The 18,907-nt window shown below is 46.0% G+C and overlaps 1 protein-coding gene across 2 annotated transcripts in view; it reads left to right on the top strand.

Moving 5' to 3' along the window:
• LSAMP (limbic system associated membrane protein) overlaps positions 1-18,907 on the top strand; it is a 317,646-nt gene that overhangs the window by 280,288 nt on the left and 18,451 nt on the right. For both annotated transcript variants that reach the window (XM_086464288.1, XM_086464283.1), the window contains exons 4-6: positions 8,236-8,370; positions 12,333-12,453; positions 13,436-13,584. In XM_086464288.1, the coding sequence (XP_086320414.1) occupies positions 8,236-8,370; positions 12,333-12,453; positions 13,436-13,584 (405 nt within the window). The remainder of the gene's footprint in view (positions 1-8,235; positions 8,371-12,332; positions 12,454-13,435; positions 13,585-18,907) is intronic.

Raw genomic sequence — 18,907 nt, 5'->3', positions numbered from 1 at the left:
GGCTTGTTCTTTTCTTTGGTCTTGGGTCTGTGAGGAAGAACTTGTTTTCAAACTGTGTAACAGCGAGAGCATGAGTACTTTGTCCGAAATAGGAGAACTTGCAGGGAAGGGAGTACGTGAGGCAAAATGAGAGGAAACCAGCTGACAGAGTCACCAAAGACTGTAACAGTTGACTGCTTGTTGTTGTATTTTAATTGCGTTTCATAGGTTTCCTTGACATGTAAGAAAACTCGGTACCCTGCATCACCTCTCAGCTTGCATTACCTTCCTGCGCTTAACACAGTGGGAAGCAAACACCAATTGATTCCTCCCCCCTCCCCTGCCCCCTGCTGTTCCTCTTGCCAGGGGCAACCACTGGCCCATCTTCTTGTTGTAGGTGGTGGAGGAAGAGGGCACAGCTCTCCACAGAGCTGACCACACTGCTGAGAGCAAGAGATTGGCGTGCTGCCATCGATGTGTGCACATTGAATAACCCCTGTGCCTGGGCTGCAATTCTTTGTCAGGCCTCCTGTTTCCAACCTCTGTTTATTAGCTGCTCCAGCATGGTCCCCTCACTCCTGAGGACTCACCAACTCCTGCCTTCTTAAGACACTCACAGATCTGGTGTCATCTCAGTGGTTTGTCTAGCTAATGATGCCCTCTACCTCATGTTGTAAAGTAACCTCCAAAAGGCAGCAGACAGGAATTTGGGGATGCAGAAGCAGTGCAAGTATTGTTTTGTTCCTGTTTATATGTCATTTTTTTGGCAGTAGAATTAAGGCTTGATGGTTGGTAGCATAGTCATGACAACTCACACTGCAGCATGCAACATTTAGGGAGTATAATATTGTAGCTGTGACATTAAATGACTTAATTTACCTCATGGTTCATAATTTACTTTACACATTGGCATCAAAGCCAAGTTTCGTTCAAGAGCAATTAGTCTATCTGAAAAATGCTGTTTGTGTTCATTAAAAAAAAAAAGTGTTAGCAAATTTGGGTTAAATTCAGTAAGTAATTTGGGGGAAAAAAAAGTAAAAAAAGGTCATTTTCTTTGACATGAAATAATGTTTTGAAACTGTATCTCAAGTTGAGTCAGAACATTAATTCCTTCTTGTGGTTCAGCAAAAAGTAAAAGAAAACCACTGGTGCCACAGAAGGCTTTGACCTGAAGCAGGGTTGGATTTTTTTTTTTTCAGAGGATGGTTCCCTTTCTTTCTTGTGTTCACATGTGGATTTTGAATGGAAAATCTAATCAGTTGCTGAGATGCTGTGGTATATTGCACACCTGCTCCGTGCTCACAGTCAGGGTTGTGTGTGAGAGAGTGTGATGACCTTTAGTGGTCATTTATGAATAGGAGTGAAGAGGGAGTGGAAATTCAGAGACACGGCAGACCTGCTGTGGCTGCTTCAAGCAGACGGCCCCCACTGACATGCACCCACGGCCGGGATGCAAGCTGCGTCTGAGCTGTCAGTTCTCGTCTTCCAGTTCCTGGGAAGAGAGATCAGCGACAGCGAGTCGTCCCAAGTGGTCTCTCCCGCTGGGTTTGGTCAGTGCTGTCCCTCGAGAGAGAGCACAGAGACATCCTTCAGTCTGGAGAGGCTGCTCCCAACCTGGGAGGTTTTATTTGCATGCTAGATGCTGGGCTTTGGGGAGATAGTGCTCACAAAATCACAGGCTTTTTAACGCCGGCTGTGCCAGCAGGCACTGGTGCTGCCCCAGCCGGGGAGCTCCTCGGGTGCAGTCCTTGGCTCGGGAGGCATGGTGGCCAGTTTTGCTCCTAAGGAGAAAATGTGATTGCTGATGAGCAAGGTCCCATGAATGCCAGAGGAAACCGTGCCAGGGTGTTTCCTCCTGATCTGACTCATTCTCATTCATGAAGCCGGAGCCCGGCCAGAGCCCTCCCTGGCACTGCAGTAGTTTTTTGGTTTATGTGTAATAGCTACAGACCTAAGGGCATGGGAGGCATGAGGCCAGCTTAAACAATAAATACCCTGCTGTGCTTTGCTGCTTAAACAGAGTAATTACTGCCTTACTACATGTGACCCCTCTGTTCCTGTCCCTCTGGCAGTTGTTATTTCATGGCTCCCTTTACACAAGGGACGTCTGTGCCTCTCTCTGTGCCATACATCTCTCTGTTTGCCACCATCTCGCCTCTCGTCTTTCTCACTCGCTCTGTCTCAGTGTGTTTCTCGTTGTCACTAGCTGACTACCTTTTTCTCTTTTTCTTACTGAAGAATCTCACTTTGTTTTCATTTCTGTCTCCTGGCCACTGTCCCTGTCTTCATTCCCCCTGTATTTTTTCTCCATCTCTTTTTCTCTCTCTCTCAAGCTTTCCCCATTTTCACCACTTCCTATGCCACTCTAGTTTTTCTGCCTTCCCTCCTCGCTGTAGCATTGTAGCACTAGCTGTCCCTTTGCTCATCCACCATCTGCTGCTCTCCACTGATGTCTTTGCTAAAAACAAGCCTCTTCAACTAAGGGACAGAAAAAAATTGCCAAGCTCATTGGAATCTGTAATGGCTGAGCAGACAGAGACTGATAAACAAAAACTTCAAAGTTTTGCATTAAAAAAAAAAAATCCCAGCTGGAGGTAAAACAAAAAAAAATATGTCAAAGGCTCCCTTAGCTATTTTTGTCTTTCAGAAGCCTGTTCCTAGGGAATGTAAGGTACAGAGGGAAGGAGGAAAGTTAGGTGAGCAAAACCTTAAACAATAAATGGAGAGTGCAAAGAGAACAAAACTGCAGTTCAGCATTGGAAGTTGCTACACACAAAAAAACTTCAAATGGCATTTATTGATTTGCAGTCTTTTTTTATCCCCTTGCATCTTGTGTTAGGCAGAGAAGGGCCCAACAAAGAGGCGTAACCCCTTCTGCTCTCCCCTCTTCACAACTACAAAGAATCTTGGAAGGAAAACAAACTCAGAAGTAGGGTATCTGATCTCTTTCTCCATGTACCAAATGCAAACAGATACTTTCAGTGGATCTGAACTTTACTTTAGTTAAAGACCACAGCAGTATTAAAAAAACCAACAAAAAAAACAACAAAAAACCCCCACCTAAAGTAATTTAAAGTAATTTCTGCACAAGAAGGGGCCCAGTGTTGGATGCACAAACAGGAGAGAATGGAGCAAAATGTGGCTACCACCTCTGCAGACTAGCTTCCCCTTTGGAGATGTAAGGAACTAGGGCATGAAGGGAAAGGCATCTCTGATGGAGCACGTGGCTGAACGCATTGCCGGTCCCTTGACTAGCTGAAAGAGCTGTCTGCACACAGTACAAGTGTTTTTTTTGTCTGGGTGTGCGTCATTTCTAGAAAGGAAGCGTTTAGCCTTTGAGGGAAGGGAAGAGTGATGGTGCATGCCAGTGCAAGGGGCCATTTGGGCAGAGGTGGGAAGGACCCATAAATACATGGGAAAGGTGTAAGTTTGCGTTTCTGCACACACAGTGGGATTTATATATATAAAAATACATAAAATACGTAATATATAAAATATAGAATAGAATAGAATATATATTTATTTTATCTCTCTCTCATATATATATATATATATGAGAGCATAGGCAGGTGTGCACATCAACAGGGGACAATATAAAGAGCCTATGGGGTTCTACAAGGCTGTCTCCAAAGGGCGGGGGGGGGGGAGAGGGTGACTTCTCGCCAGCAGGCTAGCATTGCTGAGCAGGTTTGCTGTTTGGGTTCATTATTTACTTTACTGGGTCCAGTTAGGAAACCAGGGGATAGGAAATGTGGCTGATGGAAGCAGGCCTTCGAAGCCTTCCTCCTGCACACATCAAAGCTGTCTGCCGCAGATCCCTCTGCAAAAAGGGCTCTGCCAGCTCCGAGCAGCAGCAGACGCCTGGCTCGCTCTGCTCGGGGTCGTTCCCTGTTGGTTTGATTGTCAAGCCTCCCAGGCTCGTACTCTCTATCTCCAGCTTCCAGAGCAGAAAGCTCCTCTTTCTGATTTACTGGGATAGAGTTAAGGAGCTACAGCTTGGCAAGATGGTGTTTAATGGGGCTGCAGCAACAAACCAAGCTAACTAGGAACATGTGAAGGGCAAAAAACCTGCAGGGAAGAAGGTTGCCTGGAGTCATGGGAAGGGATGCTTTGGGATGAAAAGAGCTGCACTGCATGAGGAGCCATCCGCCTCAGGGAAACCTGGAAGGCCCCTCACCGGGAAGAGGTTGTACTGAACCAGATAAAACAGCCGGGGGACAAACCTTGTCAGTGAGGAAGGTTTGGCAGTAGGGTCAGGATTTCATCCATGGATGACATGCTCAAGGCAAACGTCTTCTCTTAATGGGAATGGAGTGGCTTGCTTGCCAGGAACTGGCAGTCCCTCTCTTCACCTAAGAGAATATGTTCATTGTTACGGGTACCAAAGAGCATTGTCCAAGCCTTCTCCCTCTCCGCTTTGATAAACTGCATAGTGACAACCATCAGCTCCCTGCCAAAGCTGGCTCCTGCGTGGAAACATCTGTAATTTTGCTCAGTGTAGAAAGCTCTGTTCCTGCTCCCCCTACCCCCCTTTTGCCTTAGAGGTTAGAGTTAATATGACTCACCTAATCTGGCTGCCAAGGTGAATTAGTGAAAACATCTCTAGAGCTCTGTGCAAGATACCACAACCTGACATTTTTCTAACACACTGTGATACATCTTTCCTCTCCCTGATCTGTACTATGACACCTCGATTTTATTTAAGTGCTTTTTGTTAGAAATGGTTAACGTACTCTTAGAGAGGACAGAGCTGCAAGCAAAAGGGTCTGTCTTGCAAGTGAGAATAGCTGAGTTCTTGTAACAAAATGTTGATGCCCAGGGTCAGAACAGGTCGCCAGTGCAGGGACAGGAACAGTGCTACCAATATTTCAGCAAGAGACCATCACAGAAACTTTCCCTGAAGTGTTACACTCATATCTGTATCCTGGAGCAGGGCAATGAGGAGCTAAATAGGCCTATTGATGTCTTTGGCATGCCCTTTTGAAACAGAAGTCCTCCCTTCCACTCATTCCCAGAGAGCTCCACTGGGCAAACCAGCAGCTCATCATGTCTTGGGAAGGGTTGTGTATAGCTGTGAAAACTGTCCCAGGGGGCAGGGTGTACAGTTTAGACTTTAAGTGCATACATATATGCAGGGGAATAGCTGAAAAACATCTTCCCTTAGGAAAGTATATATCCTTTTATGACACTTTGGAGCTCCATTGATGTGGTTCTCTGACAGACAGACTTAACAGCACCCTTAATGAGGGTGCCACTCCATTAGAGCTGGTTAAGTCACCCTCAACCCTCTTTTCATTACAGTGACAGTCTTGTGACAAGGGCAAATTGCAGGAGAAACAAGTCCCACTTGGAATGAACCCTGTGTATAAACAAGGGAGAATTGCAGAGCAAATGATTTGCAAAGCAGAGGCAAATTACATTTTAACCTTTTCTTTGTGAGTCTTTCCCTGATGTCTGATTAACTTTCCAGTCAACTGGCTGACCTACCAACTGGGAGTGCTGCTGTGAAAGGAGGGGAGTGTTGGTTGTCAGCTCAAATTGGGGGTGGGATTTTCAAAGAGCATTATTAGCAGGTAGTGGTATGTGATAAGAAGATCTGGGAATTAAAAGAGTTCCCAACCAAAAATGAATCATGCTATGACAAAAACACAAACAATGTATTGGCTGTACAGACAGCAGCACAGTGCAGAAGTTGCAATGCAATTCTTCATCTGTGTTCAGCCATGGTAACATCTCATCTGAAATCCTGCGTTCAGTTTGGGATATTGCACTTCCAGAAAAATGTGAGCTTGTCAGAGAGGTCTAAAAGGAAAGAACAGGAATGATCAAGGGTCTAAAAAAAACCTCACCTATGGAGGAAGGTTGAAAGACCCTGGCAATGTTCAGCCAAAAAAAAAAAAAAAAAAGATGACAACCGAGGGAGGAACATAAGTGATTTAAAAGTTGATAAAAGGCTATTGCCAAGAAGGAGGGAATGATTTGTTCCTTTTGTCTGTAGTGGCTAAGACAAAAGTAATAGCTTTAAATTGCAGCAAGGGAGACTCAGGTCAAACTTCAGGGAAACTGCTGTAGTGGTAAGGACAGCAAAGCACGGGAACAGCTTGTCTGGAGCAGCAGCAGAGTCTCTGCCGCTGGAGGGCAGAGGATGGCTGTCTCCCTGACGTGACCCATCTGCCCTGCCTTGAGGTTGGGGAATGGGCTAGATAGTGACCAAAGTCCCTTCCAGTACTGTGACTCATGTAACTCTGGTCCTACAGGGGTGAAGATTCCCTAATGTATTTATGAGTTATAGCGATAAAAAGTACCTGTGAAAATCCCACCCTGCTTCCTTCTCCACTGGCTCCCTGTAGCATCAGCCCCAGTACACAGCAGAGCATTGAGAGCAGCGTCCCAGAGCACTGGCTGGGCAGCAGGAGCCAACTTTGCCTCCCTACCTTGTAAAATGCATTGCTGACATGTCATAAGGCCCTTCAGCAGACTGTTAGGGGATGTGAAAACCTGCACCAAAGCAGTGGTAGGTTTTAGACACAGCAATGAGATTTCCACTCATCTGAACATCTGGTAGGAGCTGGAAAAGGGACTGCTGGTTAGCCCCACGGAAGGAGAGGGGAAACCTTGTCTTTGCATGAGTTTAATAGGTACACTGCTGTTTTCATGCTGAGTTTCCGTGACGGGGGGGTGGTTTTCCCCTAGAATGGTTCAGAAAATTGCCTAGGAAAAAAAAAAGGGCAAAAAATAATTGTGCGAGGGACAGAGTTCTGAGCAGATTTTGAAGTTGCTGAAATGTCTGTCCCTGATGCAGGAGGGAAACGCACGCAGTGACATTGCTGGTGTATGCAGCCAGCCCGACCTGGACAAAACGCTGCAGCAAGCCTGTGCCTGAGTGGTGGGATTCATTGCGGGTGGCTCCACGGGAACTTTAGTTCCGGAGACAGGGCTTCCCCACTGCTTTCACACAGTGCCGCAGAGCCGAGGACAACAGCTTCGTCCTCGCAGGCACTATTTGAACTCCATCAAACAACTCTAAGCACCTATGTGAAGTGGGGCAGGGTTTCAGAAGTGCTCGGCACCTATCGAGCAGAAAATGTCTTCTGGGCGGAGAGTTGCTTTGGAAAATCTGACTGACTGCTCTCTGAGGAACCTGAGTGGGAGCCCTTGTGAGCTGACTTTTTTTTTTTTTTTTTAAATCTGGCTCTTACCCTTTGGGGGTTGGGGGACGCTTTCTTAAACATACATAAGCACATCACTGGGGCTTGTGGCTTTGCATGCTGCAAACCAGTGCTTGCAGCCCTCTCAGAGGAGGGAAGCATCTCCCTTTACACTACTGCCAACGTGGTTCAGATTCTTTCCAGGAGAAGCCTTACATTGCTTTCCAAAGGAATAGGGTAGATATACCAGTCCTAATATTTCATGCTTCCCTAGCACCTTTCATCCAACAATTCTAATGTGTTTTACATGGGTTAACCTCACCGCCCTCCTCTGACCAGGAGGTGATGGGAGAGGGGGACTATTAGCTGCAGTTCACAGAGGGAGAGCAAGGGAGTGACTCACCCAAGGTCATACAGTGAATTAAAAGCAAGGCCACAGACCTCCCCTGATTCCTGCCCCCGGCTGTAACCCCGACGCTCAAGTCACTGCTTTCAAAACTGTGTTACTGAGGCAGCACAGTTTAAATATGTCATTTCGTATGTACAGTAGATCAGGGATTCATGATGATTATTGGTCTCTGCGGATCAAATTACACTCTGTTTCTCTCAGTTTGGCCGTGTTTAACGGTAGCTCGATCCGATCGATGGTGCTTCGGGGTGGTGGTTGCTCTGAGAGACAGAGAGGCATTTTTCAGTTTTGCAGTGGAGAAAAAGGGTGCTGACAATACAGCACCGCATCCGAGGACCCTGCTAGCCCTGAACCAGCCCATGACTAACCTCCCCTGGTACTCAGCCATCACACCAGTGAACTTACTCTGGTCTCACATGGTGGAGATTTTGCTTCTTGGCCTGGACAGCCTGTGAGATGCAACAGTTTGGTACTGCTTGTATGCTCTCTTACAGACTTTCAGAACCCAAGTTTTCCATAACTAAATAAAATGCTAGTATCTTTCTGATACAGCTTCTGAATATAACTTTGAATTCACTCATGACTGTTGTTTATTTGCAGAATCCCCGTTGTGATTGTGCCTTCATAGCGATTAAGCAGAAGACTTCCCAAATCTGAATGCCTAACAGAGCCACCATCTGTATTTTTCTCTCCTACCAGGCAGAGAATTTGAAGGCGAGGAGGAGTATCTGGAGATCCTAGGCATCACGCGAGAGCAATCGGGCAAGTACGAATGCAAAGCTGCCAACGAGGTTGCTTCAGCAGATGTCAAGCAAGTCCGGGTCACTGTGAACTGTGAGTACATCGCAACTGGAGCACGTCAAGCAGGGGGAGCTTTGCCCATGGGTGATGGGCAGTGGTGACTTTAGGATAAACAGAGAAGCCTTCCTGGATTTATATGATATGATCTGAAATGGGCAGCGGGGGGGCACTGAGGGAACTGCAATCAGACGCGTGTCGCAGTGTATAGTTCGTGCTTTAAACCTGGTAAGGAAAGAAAGAAAAAGAGAGAGAGATTTAAAAGAGAGAGAGGGGGAGAGGAGCTGTGAGTTGTCCCGTCTCTCCCCTCAGAAATGCTGGCGATGCCTTGTTTTCACTCATTGATATTCGGGAGAACAGTAGCGTGAAGAGAAGCTTCAGCAAGGCAGCAAGGAGAGATAAGGGAGGGCTCAGCTGGCTCAGAGCAAACACACGCCTGCCTGCACCCAGCCATCTTAGCAGTGCCTACAGGGGTATCACAGCCCAGGGGCCTGGGGGGACAGGCGGTAGAGGCATGTGTTAATGCAAAAACTTGACTTCTATGCTGGTTTCAGGTCATTAGCATAAAGCCCTCTCTAAGAGACCCTCCGTGCACCAATGCAATACAGAAAGGGGCTTGACAAAAGGATACGGCAATCCACCAAAAACTCCGAGAGGCACAGTTAGCTGTTAGGAGTGGGGCATTGATCCCATCGCCCACACGTCCTTAGACAGATGTCCACTTCACTCTGATGGCGTGCTCCTCTCACAGTGACACAAAATATTTCAGACTGCCATTACTTTTATAATCCTACATGTGTATATGTCCACCTCCATATTTTTATGGCTTATATTTGGCACTGGAGTGATTGAAAGTGAATATCCACGTCTACTTGCTCTGTTTCCTTGCTTGGAGGCTAATACCTCTGCAGCAGGGATGGATGAATGGAAGGTATATCCTCTCCTGACCTTCTTCAGTTTACACACCAGAATGTTAACTTAAACTGAAACTGAAGATGGTTACAGACGTGTTTCAGGGTGCATATGCATAGCCTGGATTCACAGGTAGCACTCTCAGGGTGTGGGTTAGGGCAGAGAGCTGATGGCAGCAAATGTTTCAGCCCATCCCAGTTTAATTTGCCAGCATAGGTGGTTTTAGCACCTCTTAATACCGTTATTACTCTGTGTCTCTTTCTTTCCCTTTGGGCCATCACATCAGATCAACTTGTCTGTCTTGCTTAAAAGCCAAGTTTATAGGCTCCCTGCAGCATCTTCGGAATCCACAGACTTTTTTTATAATTACCTTAGAAATTGGGTGGCAGTGGTTTAGTACCGGCTGCTTCATGGGCCAAATTTGGCATAAATGTGAAACTGCAGTAGCAGATTTTCTGCACTAAAACTGTTGAGGGCTTTTTCCTGTCAAAAACAGCTGAGTTTATAAACTCGAGACATTCCATAAGAACCAATTAATATTTTCAAATATTTCTGTGAAACATAATTTCAACGATGCTTTTAACGTGGTTGAAACAGATTGTTTGTATAAAGTCAGAATGTTTGATTTTGACTTCATTTCAACTCATAATAACTATGCTATAGTTAAACAATTTTACTGTTGGAATAGATGAAAATATAATGTGATAGAGTATTATAATATTATTATGTGGCCTAATTTGTAACTTCTAAATTCCTTCAGGACAGATTTTTTCTTTTGAAACGCAGGGAAAAAAATCTAAGAGGTCATAAGGGCCATGTACAGGAAAAGAAATCACTCCTGTTTGGGGAATGAAAGCTAGACATTTGCATACATCTTTCCTTATCTTGCTTCCTTAAACTACATCACAAGCAGCAGAAAGTGGGAAAACTACATTAAGTTTGAAAAATGAGACCTGCCCAATCTCAAGAGCTTCCTGGCCATCTCTCACTATCCGCTGACGCTGTAGCTTGTCAGCCCGGACTGCGGGAGAGAGCATCCTCGCTTTGCTTTGGTCTCACACTACCACCTTCAGGCTTCCCGAGTAATGGCCCTCGCCCATCACAGACAGGGAAACTGAGGCCTGGGGAAGAATGGGGGTCAAAACAGCTAAAGGGAACCCACTCCTGGCTTCCCAGGCAGCAAACAGCTAAACACAGAGGGGCTGCTTTCTAAGTACGATAGGCTGGTTTGTTCAGGGCCACCGCCTGCCACTTCTCCTGGGAGAGCACCGCAGCAAGCAGACTGCCCTTCGCTGAGCAGGCAGCCTCGGGGCCAGCAGTGCCTTAGCAAAAGTGGTGGTGGCTGAGGTATGGCTTGTCCACCTGCCTGGGCTCTGTCCTGTAAAAAGCCGAGGAGGGCGGCTAAGGCAGGGACTGCTCAGAGCGAGGGGCTGCGCTCCCTGGCAGCAGCCCAGGGAGCACAGACCGGCCAGGGTCATTTTCTAGGCCTGTAGAAAGGTGCTTGTTCATTTTGTGGCTTACCTCTTGCACTGGGTTCAGTGAAATGGAAGAGGTTTGTCTCTCTGCAGACAGCAAGAAGATGCACTGCTCAAACCAAAAAATTGAAGGATGCTTAAAAAATCACCTTCACTATCCTTTTATTACCCCTCCTCCTTTCCAAATTAAAATATTTACATGAACCCACAGCCTTTGAATGTAGGATCCTATTTATGTACACTTATTAATATTTATGATGTTAGAGGGCGCACTGCAATATCCCTAAAGCCCTGCATAAAATCCCGATTAAGGTCAGGAAAGGGATCACATTGAGATGGCTAATGTGTTCACAAACAAACTTTTTTCCATACATTTTCCAGAGTTATTTTTGCTTTGACTGACACAATCCATTAATCCATTTTGATTCTTTTTTTTTTTTTGGCCTTTCAGTGCTGGGATAGATACAAACGGCAGAGCTGTACTTTGTACATGCAGTCTGCTTTGTGGTAACTTGAGACTCAGCAAAGTAGCTGTCTGGGTTGTGGCCCCGTAATCTCAGGGTATGCAAGTATCAGTGATGAGAGACAAGGCACTTATTCCCTCATCCCTCTCAGCAGCCAGGTGGAAATAATTCTGCCTTTTAACATACGAAGCTTGTCGCTTAACATTTTGAACATGGGGCTGGGATTGAAGATGCTAGCACCTATCCTAACCAGCACCCAGCCAGCACTGAGACCTAGCTCCAGCAGAGCACACGGATATGTTTCCCAAGTTTTGTTTGCCCATGGCACAACTCTTGGGCTTCAAAGTAAGCAGAGGTGGGAGCACCGTGCTGGGCTGAGGGCAAGCTTCACACAGAGCAATCCTGAGCAAGCCCTCTTGGAGCCTGTGACGGAGCATGATGTCCAGGAAGAATTGGGCAGGATTTGTAGCCTTAGGCACCTAAGGGAAGTGCCTCAACAAGTGGTCTGGCTCTCAAAGTTGCACCACAGCTCCTGCTGAAGCTCTTCCCTTTTAAGCCATGAATGTATTTCTGTCTCATACATGTTGCCTCAGTCCTTTCCTTTCTTATTACAGGTTTGACATTAGGCACAGAGGTAGTATGGAAAATAATTTTCATGCTAGTGTTAAATTCCTGCTTTATTCCTTTTACTGTCTTCCTTTACCCTTGATGAAGCCTCTCTCTCATGTTCTTCTCTCTGATGAGCCCATGTGAACTAGAGTTCCACAGGTAAATATTCATAAATTACAGAAGTCTGTCATTAACCTTAACTCAGCCTGCGTATGCCTATGCATTTATGACAGAACTTTGCTCAGTGTTGCTGAAGAGAGACACGCGTAAGGAGAGATGCTAACACGGTGTATTAGGGAGAGTTCAAAGAGCAGGTGTTCTCCAGAGGAGCAGGGGGGAGCACGTGTCACAGCAAGCAGCAGCAGTGGCCCTCCACCAGCCTGAATGGTTTGCGTGAGGAAGCCAGCCCCATGGCAGGGGGATTGGAACTAGGTGATCTTTAGGATCCCTTCCAACCCAAACCATTCTATGGTTCTATGATTCAGTGTTTCGTTCCACCTGGAAGTGTGTGAAGTGACCACCTGTTTCCTTCCCGCAGACCCTCCCACCATCACAGAGTCCAAGAGCAATGAAGCGGCCACGGGACGACAAGCCTTACTCCGGTGCGAGGCGTCAGCAGTGCCCACACCTGATTTTGAGTGGTACAGAGATGATACCAGGTAAGACCTTTAGCTCATGTCTTCCCTTCTTTTCTTTTCAGTCCACTCAATAGAGGATCCTTAGAGAAGGATCATCCTCCCCAACTCTTCTCCTCAAACATATTACTCTTCACAAACCACGTAAGTCGCAATGGTCCCATCAGGCTTGGCAGAGACAGCATGGTCAGGGCTGGAGGAGGCAATCCCTCTCTGTGCTGGGGATGCTGAAGGAAGGATCAGCAGAGGAGGAGAAAGCTCTTGCCTTTAAGTGAGTTGTGGGCCAGTACACAAATAAGACATCAATAGTGCTTTCTTCCTGATGATGTTCATGCATTAAATAGTCCATGATATAGACAAAAAATACGCAGTGATAGTCTCCAAGTAGGTAATGGCACTCTAGGTGCCTTCATCTAGGCGAAGGAGCTGCTGAGGTGTAAGATTCTCCCATCTGTGTGACCTGGGACACCCAGATTTGCATATGACAGAAAATGAGAAAAGGGATCTGTCCCTTATACCTGAGCATTTACCTGGCATTAAGAGGGTTGTATTATTATCCAAGTTTTTAACCCAACCTGTGTGCACAGGCTCAGAGGTGACTCAGCTTTGGTATATGCACATATTGGAACACATGTATTGGTGTGTTTCACTAAAAACCTTTTGTTCAAGTACAGACTAGCCCTCAGCTGGCCATGGTGTGTTCATTTCCAAGTGTCAGTCGGTGCTGGGTAAAGGCTTGCTCCCTTTTCCTCGTCTCTTCTTGCTTCTCCACTCCTTTACTCAGTGGCATTTCGCCCCACTGCGCTCCTTCTTCCTTTCGTTCCCTTCTCCTGCTTTCCATCAGTGCCTTCTTTGGTCTCTTTCTTCTCATGTCTCCTTCCTGCCTCCCTCCATCCTCACCTGCCAGCTGAGCTGAATGGCTTTAGTTTACTGCCTGCCGGGCAGTGATTTCCTTCCCAACACACAGCTGCCACTGCACTACACACCTCTTCTCCTGTCTTCCCAGGATAAACAGCGCCAACGGTCTGGAGATAAAGAGCACGGGGACCCAGTCTCTGCTGATGGTGGCCAATGTCACTGAGGAACACTACGGGAACTACACCTGTGTGGCTGCCAACAAGCTGGGCGTCACAAATGCCAGCCTATACCTTTACAGTAAGTATGGGAGAGGGTGAAGGGAGGTACAGGTCGCTCTTGCAAAGACCAGGCTGTGCAGGAAGCACACAGTGACCAATACTCAGGAAAGCATCCGCTTGCCACCCCCACACCCCTAAACCTCCAGCCATGAACTGGCTTTCAGCGCTCTGCTTCAGGTACCTACATGCTCATACTTGCCATGAAACCCAAACACAGCCAAATTAAAAGGTGTACAGTCAAGCCCTTTGATTGACTTTCTTTGCTGAAGTCAGATTTTGTTAAAATAATAAAAACATGTGTGTTTTAAAGCTGGAAACAAAACCTTTAGAATGACAGCCCCTTTAATAAGGAGACAGAAGGCCAGGGCTCAGAGGGTCCATGACAGCTGAGAAATGACAAGTAATTCAGGGAGATGGAGAGAACTAGCCACCAAGCCTGAGGAGAACAAGAGAGAGTCAAGAAAAAGATAAATTAGTTTGAAAATGGAAGGGAAAGAAGTGGGAAAAGACAGAATGATTTAAAGGGGCATACCATAGGGAACAGGGGGGGAAAAGGTAATCAGCAGATGAAATACGAATAAAATTCCTTGGATCTCATTCTGCTGCATTTCAGTTACTGAGTTTGTCATAGTAAGTGTAAACAGACAGAAGTTGTGACTAGACCAAACTCTAGAGCAGAGTTACCTGCTGGTTCTGAATTTTGCAGCTGATTCAAACTTGACCCTAAACAAAGTCCCTGCCCCTCACCTACCGCCCATGCACACGTACAAACTGTGGCATGTTCAAAACACAGTTCCTGATTCCAGGTCCACAATGTGGGATCAACTTGGACCACGCGTTGTTATTGCCACTAGAAATAGTCTGCAGCAGAATGACCTGCTCACATGAATGGACACCTAGATGCAAAAGTGACTTAGAGCTGTATTCCTCTGGCAGTCCCAAATTGAATTAAACCACTCAGGCTATGACCTGTGTGTCCTTTTAAACAGAAAAAAAAGATAAGCTGTGTAAAGCAGTCTTAGTATGGGATGCAGTTCAGTCTAGTTCCTGCTGTGTGTGGTGAGATTATTCAAACCATCAGAAAAACAACGTTTTGGTTTGGTTATTTTTTAACAGATGTAGTGCAAAAGGATATATCCATTGGCATTCTTTGTTTACCACCTCGATTTATTTCATGGCAGTTTGAATTTTTGCAAAATTTGGGTGTATTCTGTGGAAAGTTTTTTCTAAAGAACAGATTTTATCATAAAAGGACATATATTTGATTTCCTGTAGCATTGCAGCACACAAAGCAAATTTCTACTTTGAAAGTCTTTTCACCCTGGTCTTGTGACTGTCATGAGATTCAAATAAAATCCTCAGGCAGCAATCTGGAACACAATTTTCAAATACTCCAGATTTGTTCTTGCTGATATTAATATAATGCTAAGTATAGAATCCATTATTTGTGGCTGGATTCTAAATTTGGCCCTCTCTATTGGTTCCTGTTACACAGTTGAGCTGAAATGCATCACTGAAACAAAATACAAGATGAAATTCAATAATGTATGTATGCACATGTGATTTTAGCTGGGGGGGCTGGTTTTGCTAGAAAAGCATTTTGCCTGACTTCAGAACTTCACCTCAAAGGATCTCAAAGGATTTGCTAGCAATGAATATTTTAACATCACAAGTTATTTAGAAATGGGGGAGTGTTATTAGCACCATTTTGCAGTAGGAAACTAAGGTGCAGAGTGAAGAAGTTGTTTACCCATGGTCGTAAAATTAGTGGCAGAACCTGTAAGAGACCCAGGGAGATCTTGCGAAGTTACCATTAACTATTCCAAGAGGAAATGTGGCAACTATTAAAGATGACTTGCAAGAGCAAGGGTCCTATTTTAGCCTCCTTTTGATGTGTATGAAGAAAACTTTCCTTCTTTCAAGTTGTTGAATTTTGGTTACCATTTTTACTTTAGAAATTCTAGGCCTATTTATGCTGGAAAACACTAGAGAACTTCACAAGAGCTAGAAAAATGGAGGTACAGGAGCTCAGAGAGATTTGATGGTTTTCAGCAGACCTTTTCTAACTTTTATTTTTGTTCCTGAGTTAATCCCTATTTCTTCAGTGTGCAATGGCTTCATATTGTTTCAGGAAATCTCTGGTCTCCTTCTAGTTAGTGTGGAAGAGAGAGAAGAAAAATAAATTCAGGCAGACTACAGCTGCTATTTCTAAGGTTAAGAAATCAGGGGGGGAAACGTATGAAGGGAATCCAGCCTCATAAAGATAAAGCAGCTGAGAAAACCTACAAGCCCAGATAAAAAAATTGCTGCAGTGATCATACAGTAGCTGAAATAACAGGTAATGCACACCCCCAGCCACACACCCAGGCAAAAAAATAAAGCAGTGCCAAGTTTTTGCAAGGTACAGCAGATACTCACATACTTCAGAGTGTTTTTTATCCCTAGAATCAGAGGGTTTATTTCTTTTTTAAATAAAGAATAAGCTCACTGCAGGGCAACATCCCACTAGGGAGGCAGATACAGCGATGGTTCCTCAGTGTCCCATTGCAGCACAAAAAAGAATGGCAGCCAGGAGTGAAGAAACAACGGGAGAGTTAATAATGAGGTGCTGGCAGCTTTGCCTCAGGTGGAGGGCAGAAGGGGCGCTAGCAAAATGATGTGAAAGAACAGTTTAGCAACAGAGAAAAATGGGTGACTACCATTCCAGGAAATCTCAGCCAGCATTGAAGAAATCTCAGCCAGCATTGAAAAACTCTCGGAGAGACCGAGTACCGTAGATGTCAATGCCATAGATGGAAGATGCATTAAAATACAAAAGCAGCTCCCTTGAGCTGTATGAATAGAGAGCTAGTGATCTTCTTTAAAGGATGTAGCAGCAGGATTGCCTGCTGTAGGTGGAGAGATTTACACCCCTCACTCCTGGAGCCTGAGTTCACAGCAACATAAAAATGGCCATACCAAAGGTCTGTCTCACCCAGGAACCTGTCTCCAGCAGCAGTATGGAATATATTTGCAGAGAGGGTACTCAGGTACAGTCGATGATACAACTGATCTAATAGCTTGCTGCCATCCCTTCCTCCCCACTCCTTTTGCTCACCCTGCTCTCTGCCACATGCTTTTGTTGTTTCCCTTATTCTGGTACTCAGTGGACAGCCCACTGAGACAGTTCAACCTGCTAAACCAGTGAAAAAGTAACCGAGCTTTACCGCCCACCCTCGAAATGCCCCGAAACATTTTCTGTTATTGTACTTAGCTGTATTAGTTCATGGAAGGGCTCAACAAAACACCAGAGCCCATGCAAGAGGGGAAGCCATATCTGTGGATATGAGCAGTTGGGAGGCAGGACCATGTTTTGCAGCATTAGTGAGCCAGTAGCTTGATTCAGGTCTGCAGAGCCTAGGAACAGGTTTTGTAACCCCCCCAAGCACAAAATACTGTGAGGCCTAGGAAAGAGGCAGTAACACAGATCTCTGTGAAAACTACCTGACAGAGTCACCAAGCCAGGGCTACTATCACAGAGCAACAGAGGTGAAAGTAGTGCCACAACTGAAGGGAAAGGGGTTTTTCCTGAGTATATTAGGAGGGAGGGAACGTGTTTTCTTTTTGTTCCAGTCACCTAACAGAGCGCTATGAAAACTATTATGAATAAAAGTCACAATTTGTATCTTGACCCATGCTACACAAAAGTGTAAATATGTGTATATATACCAGCTACCCATCTGCTGTAAAAGCATATAGATACATAGGTTTACGTGTACGTGAGTATACAAACGCACCCCTGTGATGTATAAGCAAGCACACATACACCCCAACAGGCAGAAGCAGGCACAGCACCTGGTGCATTCTAGCAAGGTAGAGAAGAGAAACGAAAGCTTTTCCAAATGAGTTGACTTCTGCCTCCCACAGAGCTAGCCCATCCCAGAGGATAAAGCAGGAGACAACAGGGCAGTGCCACACATCCTTATGCAGTCCTGCTGGCTAAATTGTCTCAATTACAGGAGACTGCCACCTCAGCAGGTCCCCTGCCGCATCCTCTGCGGCTTGCATCCTCTGCACCCTTCAGGGAGTAAGGAAACGCAGAGGTGAAGCAGCAGCTGGCAAGGCCCGTGCCAAATAGAAGCAGCAGGAGACAGGATCCCACCCCTGCCTCCTCAAGAGGCTTCAGTTAGAGTTATCATTACAGTCCAGCAGTTTTGATCTCAGCAAGAGGCACGTTCCCTAGAAGACCCGGCACTTGCCTCTAACGTGTCATTATTTGTTAGCACCCTGGCACAACTGCTGGCTGTGTGCAAACACTTACACCCCTTCTCCTAAGTCTCTGCCCACACTTTGTTGCGCCTGAGCATTTGCTTATGGTGGTTGTTGCGAGGGTTTGGAGTGTAACCGTGGCCTAAATCTCTCTTAGCAGCCCGTAGTGCAAATCCTGTGTTTTCCCAGGGGCTGTCAATAATGGGGAGACTCAGGAGAGGAGGAAAGTGGTTAGGGTGACAGCCAGATGGGGCAAGGCTGAGACACTGCTAATGAGCCAGGGTGGAGCAATAAAGGCAGCAGGCAGCCATTGAGGGGAACAGAGGTAGAGTCCTTGAATAGAAAGCAGCATGATAATGAGGCCGTAGTGCTTTGCTTTAACTGCTTATGCTGTGCAGTCTGCAGCCTGCTGTGCAGGAAGAAGGTAAAGGGGAGTTGAGTTATTTAACCAAACTAAATAACAAGGAAGTCATGTCAGCACAACAGCCTGCTTTCGCAGAACAATAGTCCCCTGTTGCTACATAAACACAGAGATCCAGGCTAGCCGTGTATTTTCCAGGCAAGAGACAATCTCCCCTGTGCCTTCTGTGGATTCAAACAGCTCTATTACCACCATGAGGGCAGGAGATCTGCCAGCGTCACAGGGATGGGCCTGACCTGCTAGGTCCCTGTGGACTCCAGCAAGTCAGAAACTAGCTCTTTGCACCAAGGGTGCTGTATAAAGAGCATTGGCCTCCAAATAGCTGGGCCTGTGTTGATCAGAGAGTAACAGTGGAATACTGATGTATCCTGCCAAGCTCTATGTCCATCAGCAGTGATCTTAGCACCATCCTTACACGTAAGCCAGGAGACGACTCATTGCCCCAGGCCTATCAGCTGTTGCATAGTGGCATATCTCTACAGCTAAGTGTCTGCCTACTGATCGCTCCATGAGTAGGGACTTGACTTAGTCAGTATGAGGCATCCAGCAAGCTCTGAAGGTAATGAAAGGAGACCCAGTGATCAGAGTCAGGCCCGGAGGGCTTATATTCTTGGTTCTGCGCCTGGCTCTGCCAGCAGTTCAGCATTTGACCTTGGGCAAATTGCTTTCTTGC

Source organism: Leptosomus discolor, chromosome 1, assembly GCF_034619465.1.
Source record: "Leptosomus discolor isolate bLepDis1 chromosome 1, bLepDis1.hap2, whole genome shotgun sequence".
Lineage (NCBI taxonomy): Eukaryota > Metazoa > Chordata > Aves > Leptosomiformes > Leptosomidae > Leptosomus > Leptosomus discolor.
This window is presented reverse-complemented; position numbering and strand designations above follow the sequence as displayed.